The sequence below is a fragment of the Schistocerca serialis genome, chromosome 4, assembly GCF_023864345.2.
Source record: "Schistocerca serialis cubense isolate TAMUIC-IGC-003099 chromosome 4, iqSchSeri2.2, whole genome shotgun sequence".
In the NCBI taxonomy this organism is placed as follows: Eukaryota; Metazoa; Arthropoda; class Insecta; order Orthoptera; family Acrididae; genus Schistocerca; species Schistocerca serialis.
Genome location: NC_064641.1, coordinates 225,940,377 through 225,958,682, shown reverse-complemented (window position 1 = coordinate 225,958,682; position 18,306 = coordinate 225,940,377). Strand labels below are relative to the sequence as shown.

Below are 18,306 nucleotides of genomic sequence, written 5' to 3'. Positions count from 1 at the left end.
CAAGTTGCTCTGCAGAAGTTCCGGACATTGAAGGGTTTGAAAAAAGGTGTTGGTCCGATGACTGCCATGGGTCTGGAGAACATGATATGGAAATTCGAAAAGACGGGTTCTTTTAGCGTGCAACCTGGAAGAGGGAGGAAATGAATTGATTCAACATCAATGGATGCAGTGACCACAGCAATGTAGTAGGGGATGAGTGCTGGTGTGCGAACATGTAGTGCACAGAGAATTGGCCAAATGTTGGACATACCCAGGAGCACGGTGCATAATATCATACGAAACTTCCTTATTTGTTATCCTTCCAAAATTACCCATGTGCATGAGTTGCTTCCTGTTGACCTGCCACCAAGGGAGACCTTTGCTTTAGAATTTCTTGCCTGTATGGAAGTGGACAATGATTGGCCATGGAAGATTTTGTCAACATATGAAGCCTACTTCCATCTGACAGGATATGTCAGTACACAGAACTGTCAAATATAGGCAATGGATAATCCACACACAAATCAACCAGTAACACTTCAACCCGAAAAGGTAACTGTGAACTGTGGTGTGGTGTGGGTTTATGACATCATTTATCATAGGGCCACATTTTTTTTCAAAGAGACAGGTGCTTCTGGTCCTGTTACCTGTACCATCACTCGCAAGTGCTATGAGTATCTCTTGTGCAACCACATCATTCCAGCTCTCCAACAGCATGGATGTGTGGATGGGATAATTTTTATGCAAGATGGTTCACCTCTGCACATTGCAAATCCAGTTAAGCAGTTGGGGGAAGTGCCATTTTGGAAATGCTAGAATTATCAGCCACCATTTCCCTTCGGCCTGGCCATCCTGATCACCTGATCTTAATCTGTGTGACTTCTGGCTGTGGGGCTATCTGAAGGATGTTGTGTTCAGTGTTCCGACTGCAAACTTAGCTAGACTGAAGGCACGCACTGCAGTACACATTCTGAATGTGACCCCGGAAACACTTCGATCAGTTGTAGAACATACTGCTTCTCAATTTCAACTTGCTGCAGAAAATGGTGGACAGCATATTGAACAGTCACATGGAAATCAATAATCCAATTTGATTTTGATTGATGCTTTTTATGTGGTTTTTGGCCTCAGGACAGTTAAAAACTGATGTGAGTGATGCTTTTTATGCAGTTTTTGGCTACAGGACAGTTAAAAACCAATTTTTCCCATCCACACCCATGCACACTGAGTACAATTTGTTTAATGTCAAACATACACCTTAGGCATTATTGTATGATTCATTTGTCATCTGCAGTTGACCACTATTAAATTATGATGCTTACAGTGCCATCTATTGCTAAATTTTGTAACTATTTATTTTTCTTCTGCCATACATTTTCCCCCTTCTTCAATAATATTCCACTGCAAGTTTACATTTTTCTGACCAGTGGTGTTATTTCTACAGCAGTTTGAAAGTTTAACTTTAATTATAATTGCTGTGTACGTAAATAAAATCTACTCAGTTACCAAGCTGTGTCAATGCAAATAAATGTCTCGAGCCTTTGATGGCTGTCTCCACCTTTTTCATCAAGAATAAAAACTACTGACTGCCAGGGCTGGCTCGATTTTCTGCTTATATATAGCCATGATTATAGCCATTGGCACCAGTCAGAGAGGACTGAAAAGACACAAGCATGGAAGGTGAGTTGGGCAGCTCATAGCAACTCCGGGCCATCGGGGGGACTGAGTGATGTCAGGTGGCATGAGGGACAAGTGCCACATTTGAAATTGCCATTTCTGCCTCCCTACAAGTGTTAAGCACCCAATGTTGCTTCCTTGCACCATCCAAAGCCCATCCCCATGACCTATTCAGTGTGTACCACTGGTCTCTGTTAAAATTGTTGTTGTTCATTCAAACCTCTTTTATAATGGAATCCCAGTGTGTTGACGCATGAATCAAGACTCTAGTGTTCTCAAACCATAATTTGTGTCCATTTTCCAGGCAATGACCAGTTATGGCTGACTTGTCGAGCTCTCTTTGTTTAATATGTCTCTTGGGCTCAGAATAATGCTCTGCATCTGTGCAAATTGTCTGACCTATATAGATGCTGCCACACTCACAAGGGACACCATACACACTGGGCACACAAAGAGCTATGTAATCATTAACAAGGTGCAACATATCTCGTATCTTGGGGGTGAGCCAAAACACTGGTTTCAATCCACGTCTCTGCAGTACATATCCTAATTGGCCGCTCATTGCCCTAAAACATGGCAGGACAGCCACCACTTAGCTTATTCCACTGATTCACAAGGTGTCCTTCTTCCAAGCCAACTGAAAGCATTTGCACTGTTCCTCTTGCTACAATCATTCTCTCTGAACATGAGTCCCAAGTGCTACGATTCAGACTGTAGATGGTCATCATCAGAAATAACTTTTTCTTTGTGTATTAATGTGTTCAGGACCCCTTTCTTGTGTACAAGGCGGTGAAAATTATCAGAGTGCCAGTACAAGACATGCCGGATCTTTTGGACCAACTATTCCCACATTGAATTGTAAAGTTGTTTTGTCGTGTTCTACAGAAAACATACATCTTGTATTGTGATGAATGATATGAAATGAAGGATGGTACTGTGATGGGCTCACCACTGTCTCCTGCAATCATGAATTTCTTCATGGAGCACTGTGAGGAGAAAGGGTCTGAACTGTGTGGTGTTGCATCTGTCTTGCTTCCTAAGGTACATCAATGACACCTTCCTTGTACGGCCTCACAGTAAAAATACACTGCAACAGTTCATCGATAACATGAGTGGTGTCCAGCCCAACATTAAATCTACCACCAGGATGGAGAATGATGGGAAGTTACTGTTACTGGATGTTTTAATTGAGCAAATGGCAGGAGGCCAGGTTAGTCAATCAGTGTATAGAAAACTGATGCAGATTGATCGATATTTAAATGACAATAATTTTCAGCACCCTGTACACAAGAAAGCGGACCTCAATATGTTAATACACAGAGTAAAAGTTAGTTTTGGCGATGACTACCTAACTGAATTGTAGCACCTGAGACATGGGTTCAGAAAGAATGGGTATATCAAAAGAGACATAGCAAATGCTTTTGGGTGTCACCAAAGAAGGATGTCATGTGAAATGGCAGAAGAATCACAGCCAGCAGCTTTTCTGCCATACTGTGCGGCAATGAGCAGCAAGTTAGGATGTCTACTGCAGAGACATGGATTGAGACCAGTGTTTTGGCCCACCCAAAGGTACGAGATATGCTGCGCCCTGTCAAAGATCACATAGCTCTTCATTTGCCTGGTGTGTAAAGTGTCCCTTGTGAGTGTAGCAGCATCTATATAGGTCAGACAATTTGCACAGTTGCAGAAAATTGTACCGAGCACAAGAGACATATTAAACAAAGGGAGCTCGACAAGTCAGCCATAGTTCATCACTGCTGGAAAATGGACACAAAATACAGTCTGAGAACACGAGTTTTGGCTCATGCGTCAACATACTGGGATTCCATTATAAAAGAGGCAGCTGGGATTTGAATGAACAGCAACAATTTTAAAAGAAACCAGGAGAAAACACTGAGTAGGGCATGGGGGCAGGCTTTGGATGTCGAAAGGAAGCAACGATGGATGCTTAATGCTGTATGAAAGCCAGTTTCAAATGCGGCGCTGGTCCCTTGTGCCATCTGATGTCATTTGGTACTGCAGCAGGCCAGAGCTACTGTGAGCTGCCCAACTCACCTTCCATGCATGTGTTGTTTCCACCCTCTCTAATTGGTGCCAGTAGCTGTAATTGTGGCTATATAAGTAGAAAATTGTACCAGCCCTGGCAATCAGTAGTTCTGTTCACAATGACGATGATAGAGATAGCCATCCAAAGCTCAAAAATTTTATTCAAATTGACGTGGCTTGAAAACCAAGAAGATTTTATTCAGACACACCACCATGAAAGACTCTGAGGACTGACCAATATACATATCCTCAAAGTTTATTCCATCTTCCTTTATAATACTAATTCTACAGCCATCACATTATTTTTCAATTCTAGAATGTTTCCAATAATCAGTTTTTATTTTTAAGCATTTTGTTAAATCCTGGCAAGCCTGAAAAGACAATTTTTTAGATTGTTGAATATAAAAATATTTTGCTTACTCAGTACAACTGAGAATACTTTAGGGAATTGTGCTTTTAAATGAATCTTCTTTTAATTACTTTGGACAGTAATCTAAATTTTATGCATGCACCATTGACCTAACTAGGATAGCTATGCATCCTCTGCACATCCAGCTGAAGCGTGCATGGCAGTTTTGACTCATTATTTTACACGGTTATAGCTTATTGCAGTGCAGCAGAATGAGAGATAATAGTGTATATATAATATTTTGTGTCCTTTGTTTTTATTTCTTGTGTTGTTGTTGTGGTCTTCAGTCCAAAACTGGTTTGGTGCAGCTCTCCATGCTAATCTAACCCGTGTAAGCCTCTTTACCTCTGAGTAACTACCGCAACCTACATCCTTCTGAATCTGTTCAATGTATTCATCTATTTGATTCCTCTCTATGATTTTTGCCCACTAAACTGGTGATCCTTTGATGTCTCAGGAAGTGTCCCACCAACCAGCTCCTTCTTCTAACCAGGTTGTATCAGAAATTTCTCTTCTCCCTAATTCTATTCAGTATCTCCTCATTAGTTACATGATCTATTCACCTAATCTTCAGCATTCTCCTGTAGCAGCGCATTTCAAAATCTTCTATTCCCTCCTTGTCTAAACTGTTTATCACCCATGTTTCACTTCGATACATGGCTATACTTCTTTCAGAAAGGACTTCCTGATACTTAAATCTATATTCTATGTTAATAAATTTCTCTTCTTCAGAAACACTTTTCTTGCCACTGTCAGTCTACATTTTATAGCCTTCCTACTCTGACCATCATCAGTTATTTTGCTCCCCAAATAGCATAACTCATCTACTACTTTAAGTGTCTCATTTTCTAATATGATTCCCTCTGCATCACCTGATTTAATTTGACCACATTACATTATCCTCGTTTTGCTTTTGTTGATACTCATCTTACATCCTCCATTCAAGACAGTGTCCATTCTGTTCAACTGCTCTTCCAAGTCCTTTGCTGTCTCTGACAGAATTATAATGTCGTCTGCAAACCTCAGAATTTTTATTTCTCCTCCCTGGATTTTAATTCCTACTCCAAAATTTTCTTTTGTTTTCTTTACTGCTTGCTCAACATACAGATTGAATAACATCAGGGATAGACTACAACCCTGTCTCATTCCCTTCTCAACCACTACTTCCCTTTCACACCCCTTCCTCTTATAACTGCCATCTGGTTTCTGTACAAGTTGTAAATAGTGTTTTGCTCCCTGTATTTTACTCCTGCCACCTTTAGAATTTGAAAGAGAGTATTCCAGTCAACATTGTCAAAAGCTTTCTCTATGTCTATACATGCTACAAAGGTAGGTTTGCCTTTCCTTAGCCTATCTTCTATGAGAAGTTGTAGGGTCAGTATTTCATTGCATGTTCCTACATTTCTCTAGAATCCAAACTGATCTTCCCTGAGATCGGCCTCTATCAGGTTTCCATTCTTCTGTAAAGAATGTCTGTTAGTATTTTGCAACTGTGACTTTTTAAACAGATAGTTTGGTAATTTTCCCACCAGTCAGCACCTGCTTTCTTTGGAATTGGTATTATTATATTCTTCTGGAAGTATGAGGGTATTTCACCTGTCTCATACATCTTGCTCACCAGATGGAAAAGTTCTGTCATGGCTGTCTATCCCAAGGATGTCAGTAGCTTATTGTATTAGATTTCTTTTACTTCTACTTCAGATTCTGAATACATCTATCATATAGCCAAAACCAGTAATTCTGTTCAAGATCTTTGTGATCAAGGCAGTTAAATAAGAAACCATGCAATCACATGATCACTCTCCAAATTGACATTTATGCAATACATAGGATGGTGTAGTTGGCTCCAATGAGATCATAACTGATGGTTTACCTGTCATTATCCAGCTGCTGTCACCCGTCTGTCAATGATTCCATGTTCTTTGGATATGACACTAATGTCAGTAATCTTTTATTTTCTATATCATGACCTTCCCATGTTCACCACCATGCAAACACATTTCTTTCTGCCGGGTGTGTGTGTGTGTGTGTGTGTGTGTGTGTGTGTGTGTGTGTGTGTGTGTATGCCAAGCTTGGATAAAATTACTACAGGCATTTCAGTTCTATGATCACACACACACACACACACACACACACACACATGAAATTGCTCCTCCACTTGACAGTATCACTTCTGATTTTTCACCATTAATGCTGCTCCTGAATAATAAGACTATTAGTAGCAGCAGCAGTAATAATAATAACAATAAGAATAATAAAATGAAATATCAAAATAATAATACCACAAAGTCCTAAAGACTTACCCAATTTGTCGTACAGGGCAGTCTACCCCAGGTAGCAAAAGCCGAGCAGCCTGAAATACATCATCGTGATCCACATGAAGAGCATGACGATGATCAGCATGAGCAGATGCCACTCGCAGCCACTCAACCAAAGGTGGTAGCACAACATATGCTCGCTCATAAACAAGCTCCTGGATTGGGGCTGAGTATTCAGCATGTTCCAGCTATCGCAACAACATGTTTCAAACAACATATCAGACATATGAAATTTCTGTCGTGCTATACATAACAAGCTGGGGAATGGATTCCTTATGGAGTACAAAATAACTTCACATTTTTAAATAACAACTTATTTGTCTTATCCCATGGGACTAGCATGAGTTTATAGAGTAAGAAGTATAATTATTCATGCAATCTGTCATTTTTGTTTTCCAAATGAAACTTTCCATCCTATATGGAATTATAGTTTAAACAGCACAATTACAGGCACATGCATAAATATTGCTGGTCTTAAAGTGATCAGAAATAATGAAATGGCTAATTTCATGAAGTGAAATGCATTTGATATTCCAACAGAACACACCTGGGAGCACCTCATGAAGTAGAAAAGAGCTTGTATAGCAGCAGGTGTCCAAGTGAGTGGTCGACTGCCAGCAGTGCGTGCCAACAGCTCTGTCAACTCCTGTGCTGATCCAACACATGTGGTCAGCAGTGACTGTTCCACAGACTTACCACTCACCTGAGTGGCATCTGACCCCACACTAGACACACTTGGCCAGCGAGGCATTGCAAGAGCACCTACAGAAACACATTTTTTAGTAAGGCAATGTAATAGATCTTTTACATTCAGAGTTAATAAAGTTGATGATGCTAGGAGCAATACTAAAACATATTGTTGTCATGCTCTTCAGTCCAAAGACTGGTACAATGCAGTTCTCTATACCAGTCAATCCTCTGCAAGCTTCTCAATCTCTGCAATCCCCATCCATCTGAACATGCCTATTGTATTCAGTTCATTGTCTCCCTCAACAATACTTCCCCCCCCCCCCCCCCCAAAAAAAAAAAAAACAAAAAAATCCTTCCCTTACCAAATTGCAAACTGAAATCCCCTCCCAATGTGTCCTATCAACCAATCCTTTCTTTTACTCTATAATTTTCTTTTTCTTTAATTCAATTCAGTACCTCCTCATTTGTTATTTGATCCATCTAATTTTCAGTATTTTTCTATAGCACCACATTTCAAAAGCTTATATTCTCTGCTTGTTTGAATTGCTTATCAACCGTGTTTTTCTCTGGTATAAGTCTGTGCTCCACACAAATACATTAAGAAAAGATTTCCTAATACTTATAAAAAACAAAGATGCTGTAACTTACCAAATGAGAGAGCGCTGGTAGGTTGAAAGACACAATAAAAAACACACAAACACACATGCAAATTTCAAGCTTTCGCAACCCAAGGTTGCTTCATCAGGAAAGAGGGAAGGAGAGGGAAAGACGAAAGGATGTGGGTTTTAAGGGAGAGGGTAAGGAGTCATTCCAATCCTGGGAGCAGTTTAAGTTAGACATTGGAGGAATTCTAACTACAGTTTCAAATGACAAGTTAAAGCCCATTTACTGCAACCCCTACACCGCCTGAGAGAAAGCACCAGGACAATTCGACACAGACACACCAAACCCCTCCCCATTCCACATCCTACTGCAAGCACACCACAATCACCATCAAGCAACAATGCCAGTGATGCCTAAATGGACAAAACCAAGCGCACTATTTCATGGCCGGGGTACCACATGAGATTCAGTTGACAATATCATTAACACTGGGGAGAACACTGTAGTGACAGTACACATAGTGAAAATTACTGTGATATGCATGCTATTCTGTGTTAGTGTGACCACTATTGTTGTTTATTCTTTGGTTTTTCTTGGCTGCTATATGAACCGGAATAAGAATAAGAATCTTTATTAGCCGTTCAGTATTTTCTTATACAATGGGCTTCATCAATAAGTTCAATTACAGTATAAAGATGGTTATATTCTCATAACAATGTATATATAAATCATATGAATGTTAGTGCAGTACAATAGCTCACATTTGGAATTTTATATGTTGTTAATTTTACAATAAAAAAGAAAACATTATACAGATTTATATTAAGCAGGGAATATTCATGTTGATGAGATAAGACTCACTCACATTTTTCTGTATGCTATGTTTGTTAAATGTTGGAAATAAATATCTTGTTACAAGACCCAACAAACTGTTAGCTTAGCCACTTGTAAGCCCGTCCAGTTATCACATAACCTGTATCTGCCAAGGTTGAGTTTGGATCCTTGATTAGTATGCTAGTGTCATCAGAGAACATCACAGTTTTTGAACCATCTTCATTTACGTAGGTAAAGAACAAGAATGGGCCAATATCAATATCTGTGGCACCCCAAAAGTTTCATTTCCCATTCTGAGAATTTGATGGTGCTACACTCAGCTTAGTTTCTGTGACAGATTTCCTTATATGTAGATCCTCTGTAGCTGGAATGTTTTCAGCACTTGACATTTATTTGAAGTGCCAGGCTCCTTTCAAAGATATATATATTTTTCCCAACTGTGCAGTCTTCTTTGCCAGCTGATTGCTCAACTCTATACAACATTTAAGACGATGTTCAAATTCTCTCTTCACTATTGTACTCCTTATTTCTTGAGAATCACGTTCCTCAAAAATTGTCAGTGCAGCATCTATCATTCTGAAGGACTTGGCCATTTTCCTTGTTGTCAGCTTTCTAATAGGCTGAACTTACTTGACTTGCGTTTCTTCTTTATTACTATTCTTACTGAAAAGTATCAAATCTTAGTTGCTCAAACTCTTGGAATGAGAGTTTAGAAGGGCACACACATCCTCTTCATAAGCATCAGTGAATCCAATCTGCTGTGCCATGTCTGCAATTTCTCTCATCGCAGCAGTGATCAGTTCATCTTCTAGCATTGGCACACCATTGGGGCACATTTTCCTCCATGTACCATTCATACATTGCATGAAGTCAGTTCTAGAGATGGGTAGTTTGTGAATGAACGGGTGCAAAGGAACGGTTCACCAAGATGAACGACAGGACTGAGGAACGAATTCCAAGGAACGATTGGTTCATAGTTCACTTTGGTCACGGCGGTCTACTTATGGTTCCCAGGAACGAGGAACGATCGGTTCATAGTTCACTTCAGTCACGGCGGTCTACTTATAGTTCCTGGGAATGAGGAACGATCAGTTCGTAGTTCACTAGTTCACTTCGGTCGCGGCGGTCACTTCGGCAGTTCTCGCTCCAGCCTCAGTTGCATGCTTATCTGTCTCGGTCTCCCTCGGCCGCACTCGTCATTCTTTGCATGACTACCTGTCTCAGTTCCACTGCCGACTGCTCCTAGTTAGTTCAGTATCCAGTTGTTCGTTTCGTTCACTGTGCTCACCCATTTTACGTGTTCCAAACTGTTCTTGCACTTGGTTCTGGCTATTCAGCGTGCACGACCGGTAATCAAAAAGTATTTTATAGTTATTTAAATTACATAAAAATTATGTTATATCTAATAGGTACGTCTTTTCAGGTAACAAAAGGGCATATCAGCTCACTTCATTATATCGATGAACAGCAGAAGACATACTTATAACAAGGCAAGTTTTTTTGTTACTCATATATTTTTTGGTTTGATCGACTTGATTTAGCAACTAACTTTCAATAATTTGCTTAATTTTTAGTGTAAGAATATTCATATAAAACGATTTTCGTGTATCTTTCATATACAAAACATTACATTTAGGAAGGCTCTAATTATTTTTAAGTTTGGTTGTTTCCAATTTGCATTACCTGCTAGTTTTTTTTTTTTTTTTTTTTCCTTTTTTTTTAAAGTGGGTTGTGGGTCATTTTGGCTCAGTAGGAAAAAGCAGTGCCTCTCCATTTGAAAAGACGTAGATTGCCATAAAATCGTATTTACTTATTATCTCAAAAACATTTGTTCAGAAGGAGCTTTCAAACCAAAAACTGTATTACTGCGAACTTCATTATTATTATTATTGCTGCATTAACTTTAATAATGCAACATAAAAACCTAATTTTTACTACGCGTGTGATGCAAGTATGATGAGAAAACCACATTTTATTTTATGCTTCCATAAAGTCTACTTTTCCTACGAACTCAGAGACAACATGAAGTATATATAGAGTGTAAACGATTATTGTTTACAACGTAGCATAGCTATGTAGTGGAAATCGAAACGAAGAATTTTATACAAGAGGCTTGTGGTCTATTAAGTTGGGAAACAGCCACCAACAGGTTTACAAGACTACATGAGCTATTGCCCATGCGCGTCGCATGAGATTTTCATGTTCTCTTCTCCAGCTCTCTACACATCGTCATCGATTGTTTCGCAATTGTTGCTTGCATTAGCTTGTTATTTCTTCACTGCCTAATTGTTACATGTTTGTCTGTTTGTTGTGTCTGCTTGTAACGGGCAACACATCGTCCATAATTGGCGAGCAGTTTGTACTCGGGGCTGGTTTTCCGTGCGCCACCCTATATTATTCCCCTGCGATCAGCCACACAATGTTACAGTTGGCTAAGCGAGAGGTTCTGCAGAATCACAGAAATTACTTCTAAAAGTGTGTAAGAATTCTGTAATGAATAAAAACTCTATACTCCAGGGGGAGAGACAAGTGCCCCCTCTTGGTGCCCTCCATCCTCCAGTCACCTACACTACTAGTTTTCAGTTTTTCATAAGAACCATATACCAAGCACAAATGAACGGTGAACGAGTAAAAATGAACTGTTCCCAAAAAAGAACGATCAGCAGTGAACTAGTTCCCGAGGATGAATGAGTTTGCCCATCTCTAGTCAGTTCACATCTCTAATAACAACAATTGCCATTTTAATATTAAACTGTCAACAGAAAATCTATGTCACTTGAATCACATTCTTCTATGAGCTCGGAAAAAAAATTATGCTAAATAGTATGCCTTGAATTTAGAAATAACTTCCTGTCCATAGATTGCAGGCTAGTGGAAAGTGAGTGACCGGGAACATTATCAAGGAGCAGAAAAATTTTGAAACAGATTTTTTCCATTCTCACAGCAGGCCTCCAATTCTCTACATAGTTCATTGAAAAATAGTTACTGAAATTAGCAGAAGTCATCCAAACTTTTTTATTCCATCTGCAATGAACTACTTGCTTGCTCTTTTCAAAACCCTTTAGCGACCTAGGATTTTGAGAGTAGCAAGTGATAAGGGGCTTTAATCTGCAATCCCCTGCAACATTTCCTCCAAAAAGAAGGGTGTATTGGTCCTTGGTAGTGTTAAATCATGGAGATACTTCTTTTTTCTTCAATAGAAATCAATGTGTGGGTGGGTATTCATTTAAAAAATAAGCCCATTTCATCAAGACTGAAAACCTGCTTCATAGTAAAGTAACTTTCTGTCACAATTTCTTTATATGTCTTTTTAAATTCATTGGCTCCAACTTCATCTGCTGCAGCTGCCTCTCCTGCAATTGCAATGCGGTAAAACCAAACTGATGCTTGAAGTGATCAAAGCAACATGAGCTGGCTGAGAAAGATGCTGGACTGTCATACTCTTTTATTAAATCTGCATACAATGTTTTGGTTTTAGCTTGAATAGCAGCTCCATAGAGCTGTGGTGTTGCTTGTGGTGCTCAGTCCAATGGATTAGCATTCTTTCCATCACCTCCAAGCAATATCTGATCACTCCAGTCACACTTAAGTTAGTTGAAGATTGAGCAGTTTTTCAAATTTATTGCACACTGTCATGAATAGCTCTCACACTGGATTCACTAAATACTGAGGCATGTTGAATGTCAAAGCAATCCAAAACTTTAACTATGTTTCTACTGAATATGACTTTCATGTACATTTCTTTCCCTCGAGGGACACAATTTCTTTTCTTTAAGTGATGTTTTAAATTGAGACCCTGTCAAGTGCAACTTCACAGCTCTACTGGCCTGAACTGATGATGCACATATGGACAAATAGACAAAACATTCATGTGAAGATGAGCACATTACTGCCTCCATGTACTGTTAATGCCGGACTCTGTGGCCGAGCAGTTCTAAGCACTTCAGTCAGGAACTGCGCGACCACTATGTTCGCAGGTTGGCACCCTACCTCGGGCATGGATGTATGTGATGTCCTTAGGTTAGTTAGGTTTAAGTAGTTCTAAGTTCTAGGGGATTGATGTCCTCAGTCCCATAGTGCTCAGAGCCATTTGAACCATTTTTGCACTCTTAAAAGAGGGCAGCATTGGACTCAAAACTAAAATCGTGTGTATGAAAAAATGCAGACAATAAACCCATGCATAACAGGGTCTACCTGTACATAAATATTGAATATAACAATACCAGAGAAGGAAAGCTGCTACTCACCATATAGCGGAGATGCTGAGTCATGAAAATGCACAACAAAAAGATTCACACAATTGTAGCTTTCAGCCATAAAGGCCTTTGTCAGCAGTAGACGCACATACACACACACACACACACACACACACACACACACACACACACACACACACTCGCAAATGCAACTTGCACACACATCTGCAGTCTCAGAGAACTGAAACCACACTGTGAGCAGCAGCACCAGTGCATGATGGGAGTGGCAACTCGGTGGGGATAAGGACGAGGCAGGGGAGGGGAGGGAGAGGAATAGTATGGTAGAAGTGGCGGACAGTGAAGTGTGCAGTTTAGATGGAGGGCAGGAGAGAAGATACAGAGGGGGAGAGCGGGAAAGTAGCGGAAAGGAGACAAATAAAAAGAAATTAAAAGACTGGGTATGGTGGTGAAATGATGGCTGTGTAGTGCTGGAATGGCAACAGGGAGGGGGCTGGATGGGTGAGGACAGTGACTAACAAAGGTTGTCCAGGAGGGTTACGGGAACATAGGATGTATTGCAGGGAGAGTTCCCACCTGCGCAATTCAGAAAAGCTGGTGTTGATAGGAAGGATCCATATGGCACAGGCTGTGAAGCAGTCATTGAGATGAGGGATATCATGTTTGGCAGCGTGTTCAGCACCAGGCTGGTCCACTTGTTTTTTGGTCACAGTTTGTCGGTGGCCATTCATACAGACAGACAGCTTGTTGCTTGTTGTGCCTACATAGAATGCAGCGTAGTGGTTGCAGCTTAGCTTGTAAGTCACATGACTGGTTTCAGAGGTAGCCCTGCCTTTGAAGGGATAGGTGATGTTAGTGAGCGGACTGGAGTAGGTAGTTGTAGAAGGATGTATGGGACAGGTCTTGTATCTAGGTCTATTACAGGGGTATGAGCCATGAGCTAAGAGATTGGGAGCAGGGGTTGTGAAAGGACGGACGAGTATATTGTGTAGGTTCAGTGGACGGCGGAATACCATGGTAGGAGGGGTGGGAGGGAGAGTGGGCAGGACATTTCTCATTTCAGGGCATGACCAGAGGTAATCGAAACCCTGGCAGAGAATGTAATTCAGTTGCTCCAGTCCTGGATGGTACTGAGTTACAAGATGAATGCTCCTCTGTGGCCAGACTGTGGGGCTTTGGGAGGTGGTGGGAGACTGGAAAGATAAGGCATGGGAGATTTGTTTTTGTACAAGGATGGGAGGATAATTATGGTCAGCGAAGGCTTCAGTGAGACCCTCGGTATATTTTGAGAGGGACTGCTCATCACTGCAGATGCGATGAGCACGGGTGGCTAGGCTGTACGGAAGGGACTTCTTGGTATGGAATAGGTGGCAGCTGTCGAAGTGGAGGTATTGCTGTTGGTTAGTTGGTTTGATATGAACAGAGATACTGATGTAGCCATCTCTGAGGTGGAGGTCAACATCTAGGAAGGTGGCTTGTTGGGCTGAGTAGGACCAGGTGAAGGAAATGGGGGAGAAGTTGTTAAGGTTCTGTGCCCCCACTGAGAGAATCTCTACTCTCGTAGACCAACACCTTCAACCTATTACCCAGAACCTATCCTCCTATATAAAAGGTACCCACCATTTCCTTGACCGACTCTCCACAGTTCCTGTCCCTTTACCGCACAGTGCCCTGCTCGTCACTATTGATGCGACCTCCCTGTACACTAACATTCCTAATGCCCATGCCCTTACTGCTATCAAACACTACCTTTCCAGACGTCCTATGGATTCCAAACCAACAACCTCCTTCCTAGTACCTCCTTCCTAGTCTCCATGACCAACTATATCCTCACCCACAATTACTTCTCCTTTGAAGGTATTACCTACAAACAAATTCGCAGTACGGCTATGGGCACCCAAATGGCACCATCCTATGCCAACCTATTCATGGGCCATCTAGAGGAATCCTTCTTAAAAACCCAAAATCATAAACCCCTCACCTGGTTCAGATTCACTGATGACGCCTTTGCTATCTGGACTGAAGGTGAGGACACCTTATTCACATTCCTCCAGAACCTCAATAACTTCTCCCCCATTTGCTTCACCTGGTCCTACTCAAACCAACAAGCCACCTTCCTAGATGTTGACCTCCACCTCAGAGATGGCTACATCAGTATCTCTGTTCATATCAAACCTACTAAACAACAGCAATACTTCCACTTCGACAGCTGCCACCTATTCCATACCAAGAAGTCCCTTCCGTACAACCTAGCCACCAGTGCTCATCGCATCTGCAGTGATGAGCAGTCCCCCTCAAATATATCGAGGGTCTCACTGAAACCTTCACTGACCGTAATTATCCTCCCATCCTTGTACAAAAACAAATCTCCCATGCCTTATCTTTCCAGTCTTCCATCACCTCCCAAAGTCCCACAGTCTGGCCACAGAGGAGGATTCCCCTCGTAACTCAGTACCATCCGGGACTGGAGCAACTGAATTACAGTCTCTGCCAGGGTTTCAATTACCTCTCATTGTGCCCTGAAATGAGAAATGTCCTACCCACTCTACTTCACACCCCTCCTACTGTAGTATTCCGCCATCCACTGAACCTACACAGTATACTCGTCCATCCTTTCACAACAGCTGCTCCCAATCCTTAACCACATGGCTCAAACGCCTGTAATAGACCTAGATGCAAGACCTGTTCCATACATCCTACTACAACCATCTACTCCATCTACTCTACCTATCCCATCAAAGGCATGGCTACCTGTGAAACCAGTCCTGTGATTTACAAGCTAAGCTGCAACCACTATGCTGCATTCTATGTAAGCATGACAACCATCAAGCTGTCTTTCCATATGAATGGCCACTGAAAACTGTGGCAAAAAACAAGTGGACCACCCTGTAGCTGAACACACTGCCAAACATGTTATCCCTCATCTCAATGGCTGCTTCACAGCCTGTGCCATAGGGATCCTGCCCACCAACACCAGATTTTCTGAATTGCGCAGGTGGGAACTTTCCCTGCAATACATCCTACATTCCCCTAACTCTCCTAGCCTCAACCTTCATTAGTCACTGTCCTCACCCATCCAGCCCCCTCCCTGTTCCCATTCCAGCACTACACAGCCGTCATTTCACTGCCACACCTAGTCTTTTAATTTCTTTTTATTTCTCTCTTTTCTGCTACTTACCCCCTTCACCCTCCGCACCTTCTCTCCTACCCTCCATCTAAACTGCAACACTTCACTGTCTGCCACTCCCACCATACTATTCCTCCCCTTCCCTGCCCCAGCCTCGTCCTTACCCCCACCCAGTTGCCACTCCCAACATGCACTGGTGCTGCTGCTCGCAGTTTGTTTTCAGTTCTCTGAGACTGCAGATGTGTGTGCAAGTTGCATTTACGTGAGTGTGTGTATGAGTGTGTGTATGTGCGTCTACTGCTGACAAAGGCCTTTATGGCCGAAAGCTACAATTGTGTGAATCTTCTTGTTGTGTCTATCGCAACTCAGCATCTCTGCTATATGGTGAGTACCAACTTTCCTTCTCTGGTACTGTTACATTCCATCCTGGATTTTCCATTGTTTAAATACTGAATATGGAAGATTGAAGGAGTCACTGTCAGAACATAGACACATTTGTTGCCAGCAAATGTGAATTGAACACCTGGCCATGATGGCAGCATGGGACAGAAAGTGGTAATTGAATACACTACAGATCTTACAAGAAGGGTGATGCCACATTTTATACATCTACATGACAGCTCCAAGGGTAAGACATAACATTGCAGATTGGTTCTGTGAAATTTAGATCTGGATCTTGGTGTCCCTTGTAATGGTACTTCAATTTCGTAACCATTACGGAACCTCACCTCACCCTCTTGATACCAGCAATATTCTACTGTGTTTCTGTAAAGTAGTTAACATATTTCTGAGATAACATTCATATTTGATTTCATTAATGTAGAGGTACTTTGATACATTGATATGTATATATTGCAATGATATTATTCTTATGTGAATTCTTTCTTTTGTCACTATGATCTTCAACGTACTTGTAACTCTGATTTTTGGGCGCTTAAGTGGTTATTGGAGAGTCAAGTCTTGGACGTCATGTTGGAAAGACGCAAATTGTAGTCAGTTTATAAAATGTCAACTTTAACTGTGAGGAAGATATTTTCAAGTATGTTTTATAATGTGAAGTGATGTTTTGTGTATTACGTGATATTGCAACAAAAGTAATAAAAAAAGAGGTGTAACTTAAATTCGGAGTGCCGATTACTTTTTACATCACCATTGTGCTAACTTGCAGAAGTTTAATCTTCAAGAATGGTTTATGAAACACATCTATAAAACTTTTGAATATCACAGAACAACACCTAGGCCTCTTTGCATCCGAGCTTGGAATCATCACCACCTAGATTTTCGACGACTGAGCCATGAGTTCACAACGAGACCAGCATGGGAAACACGAAAAGATGAATGCCTAGTTTATCCATTATTTCATGAAATGACTTTATTAACTGTGCTCTAATGACAACTGCCACATAATATAACTTTGTTGTTGCCCGAGAATGCAATATTTAGCAGCGTGAGCAACACTACAAATCATAATTAATTTTCGACCTTTGTTGTGGTGGGGTTATTAGAACGTGGATGCTCTTGCCAGGATAGGCAGCACCAAATATTAAAATATTAACTGTAGATGTGTTTCAGGAAAAGTACATAGTGAATCTGTTATGAAAAATATCGACAAAAACCTGACAATCAAATATTAAGGAGACACAACCACAGGACGAAAAATGGATGCAAAAAAACAATGGGATGACAAAGGATTTAAAATAAACACTATGACTGGATTCCGACGGAGAAGACTTCAGCTATAAGTTAAGTAAAAATTCTAACGAATTTTGTAATTTGGTAATGTCATTTTTACTGGTTCATTTTTTTTAAACAGATAGTTAATAAAGGACGAAATTAATGAAGGGGATGAAATAGTGGAGGGGGGGGGGGGGGGATCAGAAACTTGATAGGTTAGAATTAATTCTGCAGCATCTGAGTAAGCAGAATGAAAACATAAATAATTTAAACTCTGAAATGAGGGCTGAAATTGACGAAAAGTTAGTGGAAAATTTGAATAAGCAATTAAATGTCATAAAAACTGAGTAACTGAGGTCAAAAACACACTGGAAGGTAACTTGAAGGTGATAGACTCGGGGGTAGACAATGTGGAGAAAAAAGTAATTGTTATTGAAAATGAATTCGTTGCTGAAAATAGTAACAGAGCCAGGGAAATTCAGGAACTTCAAAATGAAAATGAATCACTAGATGCAAAATTTTTCCCGAGGACATGCAGCTTTACTGTATGATTAAATGATGATGGCATCCTCTTGGGTAAAATATTCCGGAGGTAAAATAGTCCCCCATTTGGATCTCCAGGCAGGGACTACTCAAGAGGACATTGTTATCAGGAGAAAGAAAACTGGCACTCTACGGATCGGAGCATGGAATGTCAGATCCCTTAATCGGGCAGGTAGGTTAGAAAATTTAAAA

General features: G+C 40.8%; 1 protein-coding gene across 2 annotated transcripts in view; it reads right to left on the bottom strand.

The window, feature by feature from the left end:
• LOC126473368 (ankyrin repeat and BTB/POZ domain-containing protein 2) overlaps window positions 1-18,306 on the bottom strand; it is a 661,367-nt gene that overhangs the window by 92,271 nt on the left and 550,790 nt on the right. For both annotated transcript variants that reach the window (XM_050100375.1, XM_050100376.1), the window contains 2 exons: window positions 6,977-7,191; window positions 6,415-6,617 (listed from right to left, as the gene is read on the bottom strand). In XM_050100375.1, the coding sequence (XP_049956332.1) occupies window positions 6,415-6,617; window positions 6,977-7,191 (418 nt within the window). The remainder of the gene's footprint in view (window positions 1-6,414; window positions 6,618-6,976; window positions 7,192-18,306) is intronic.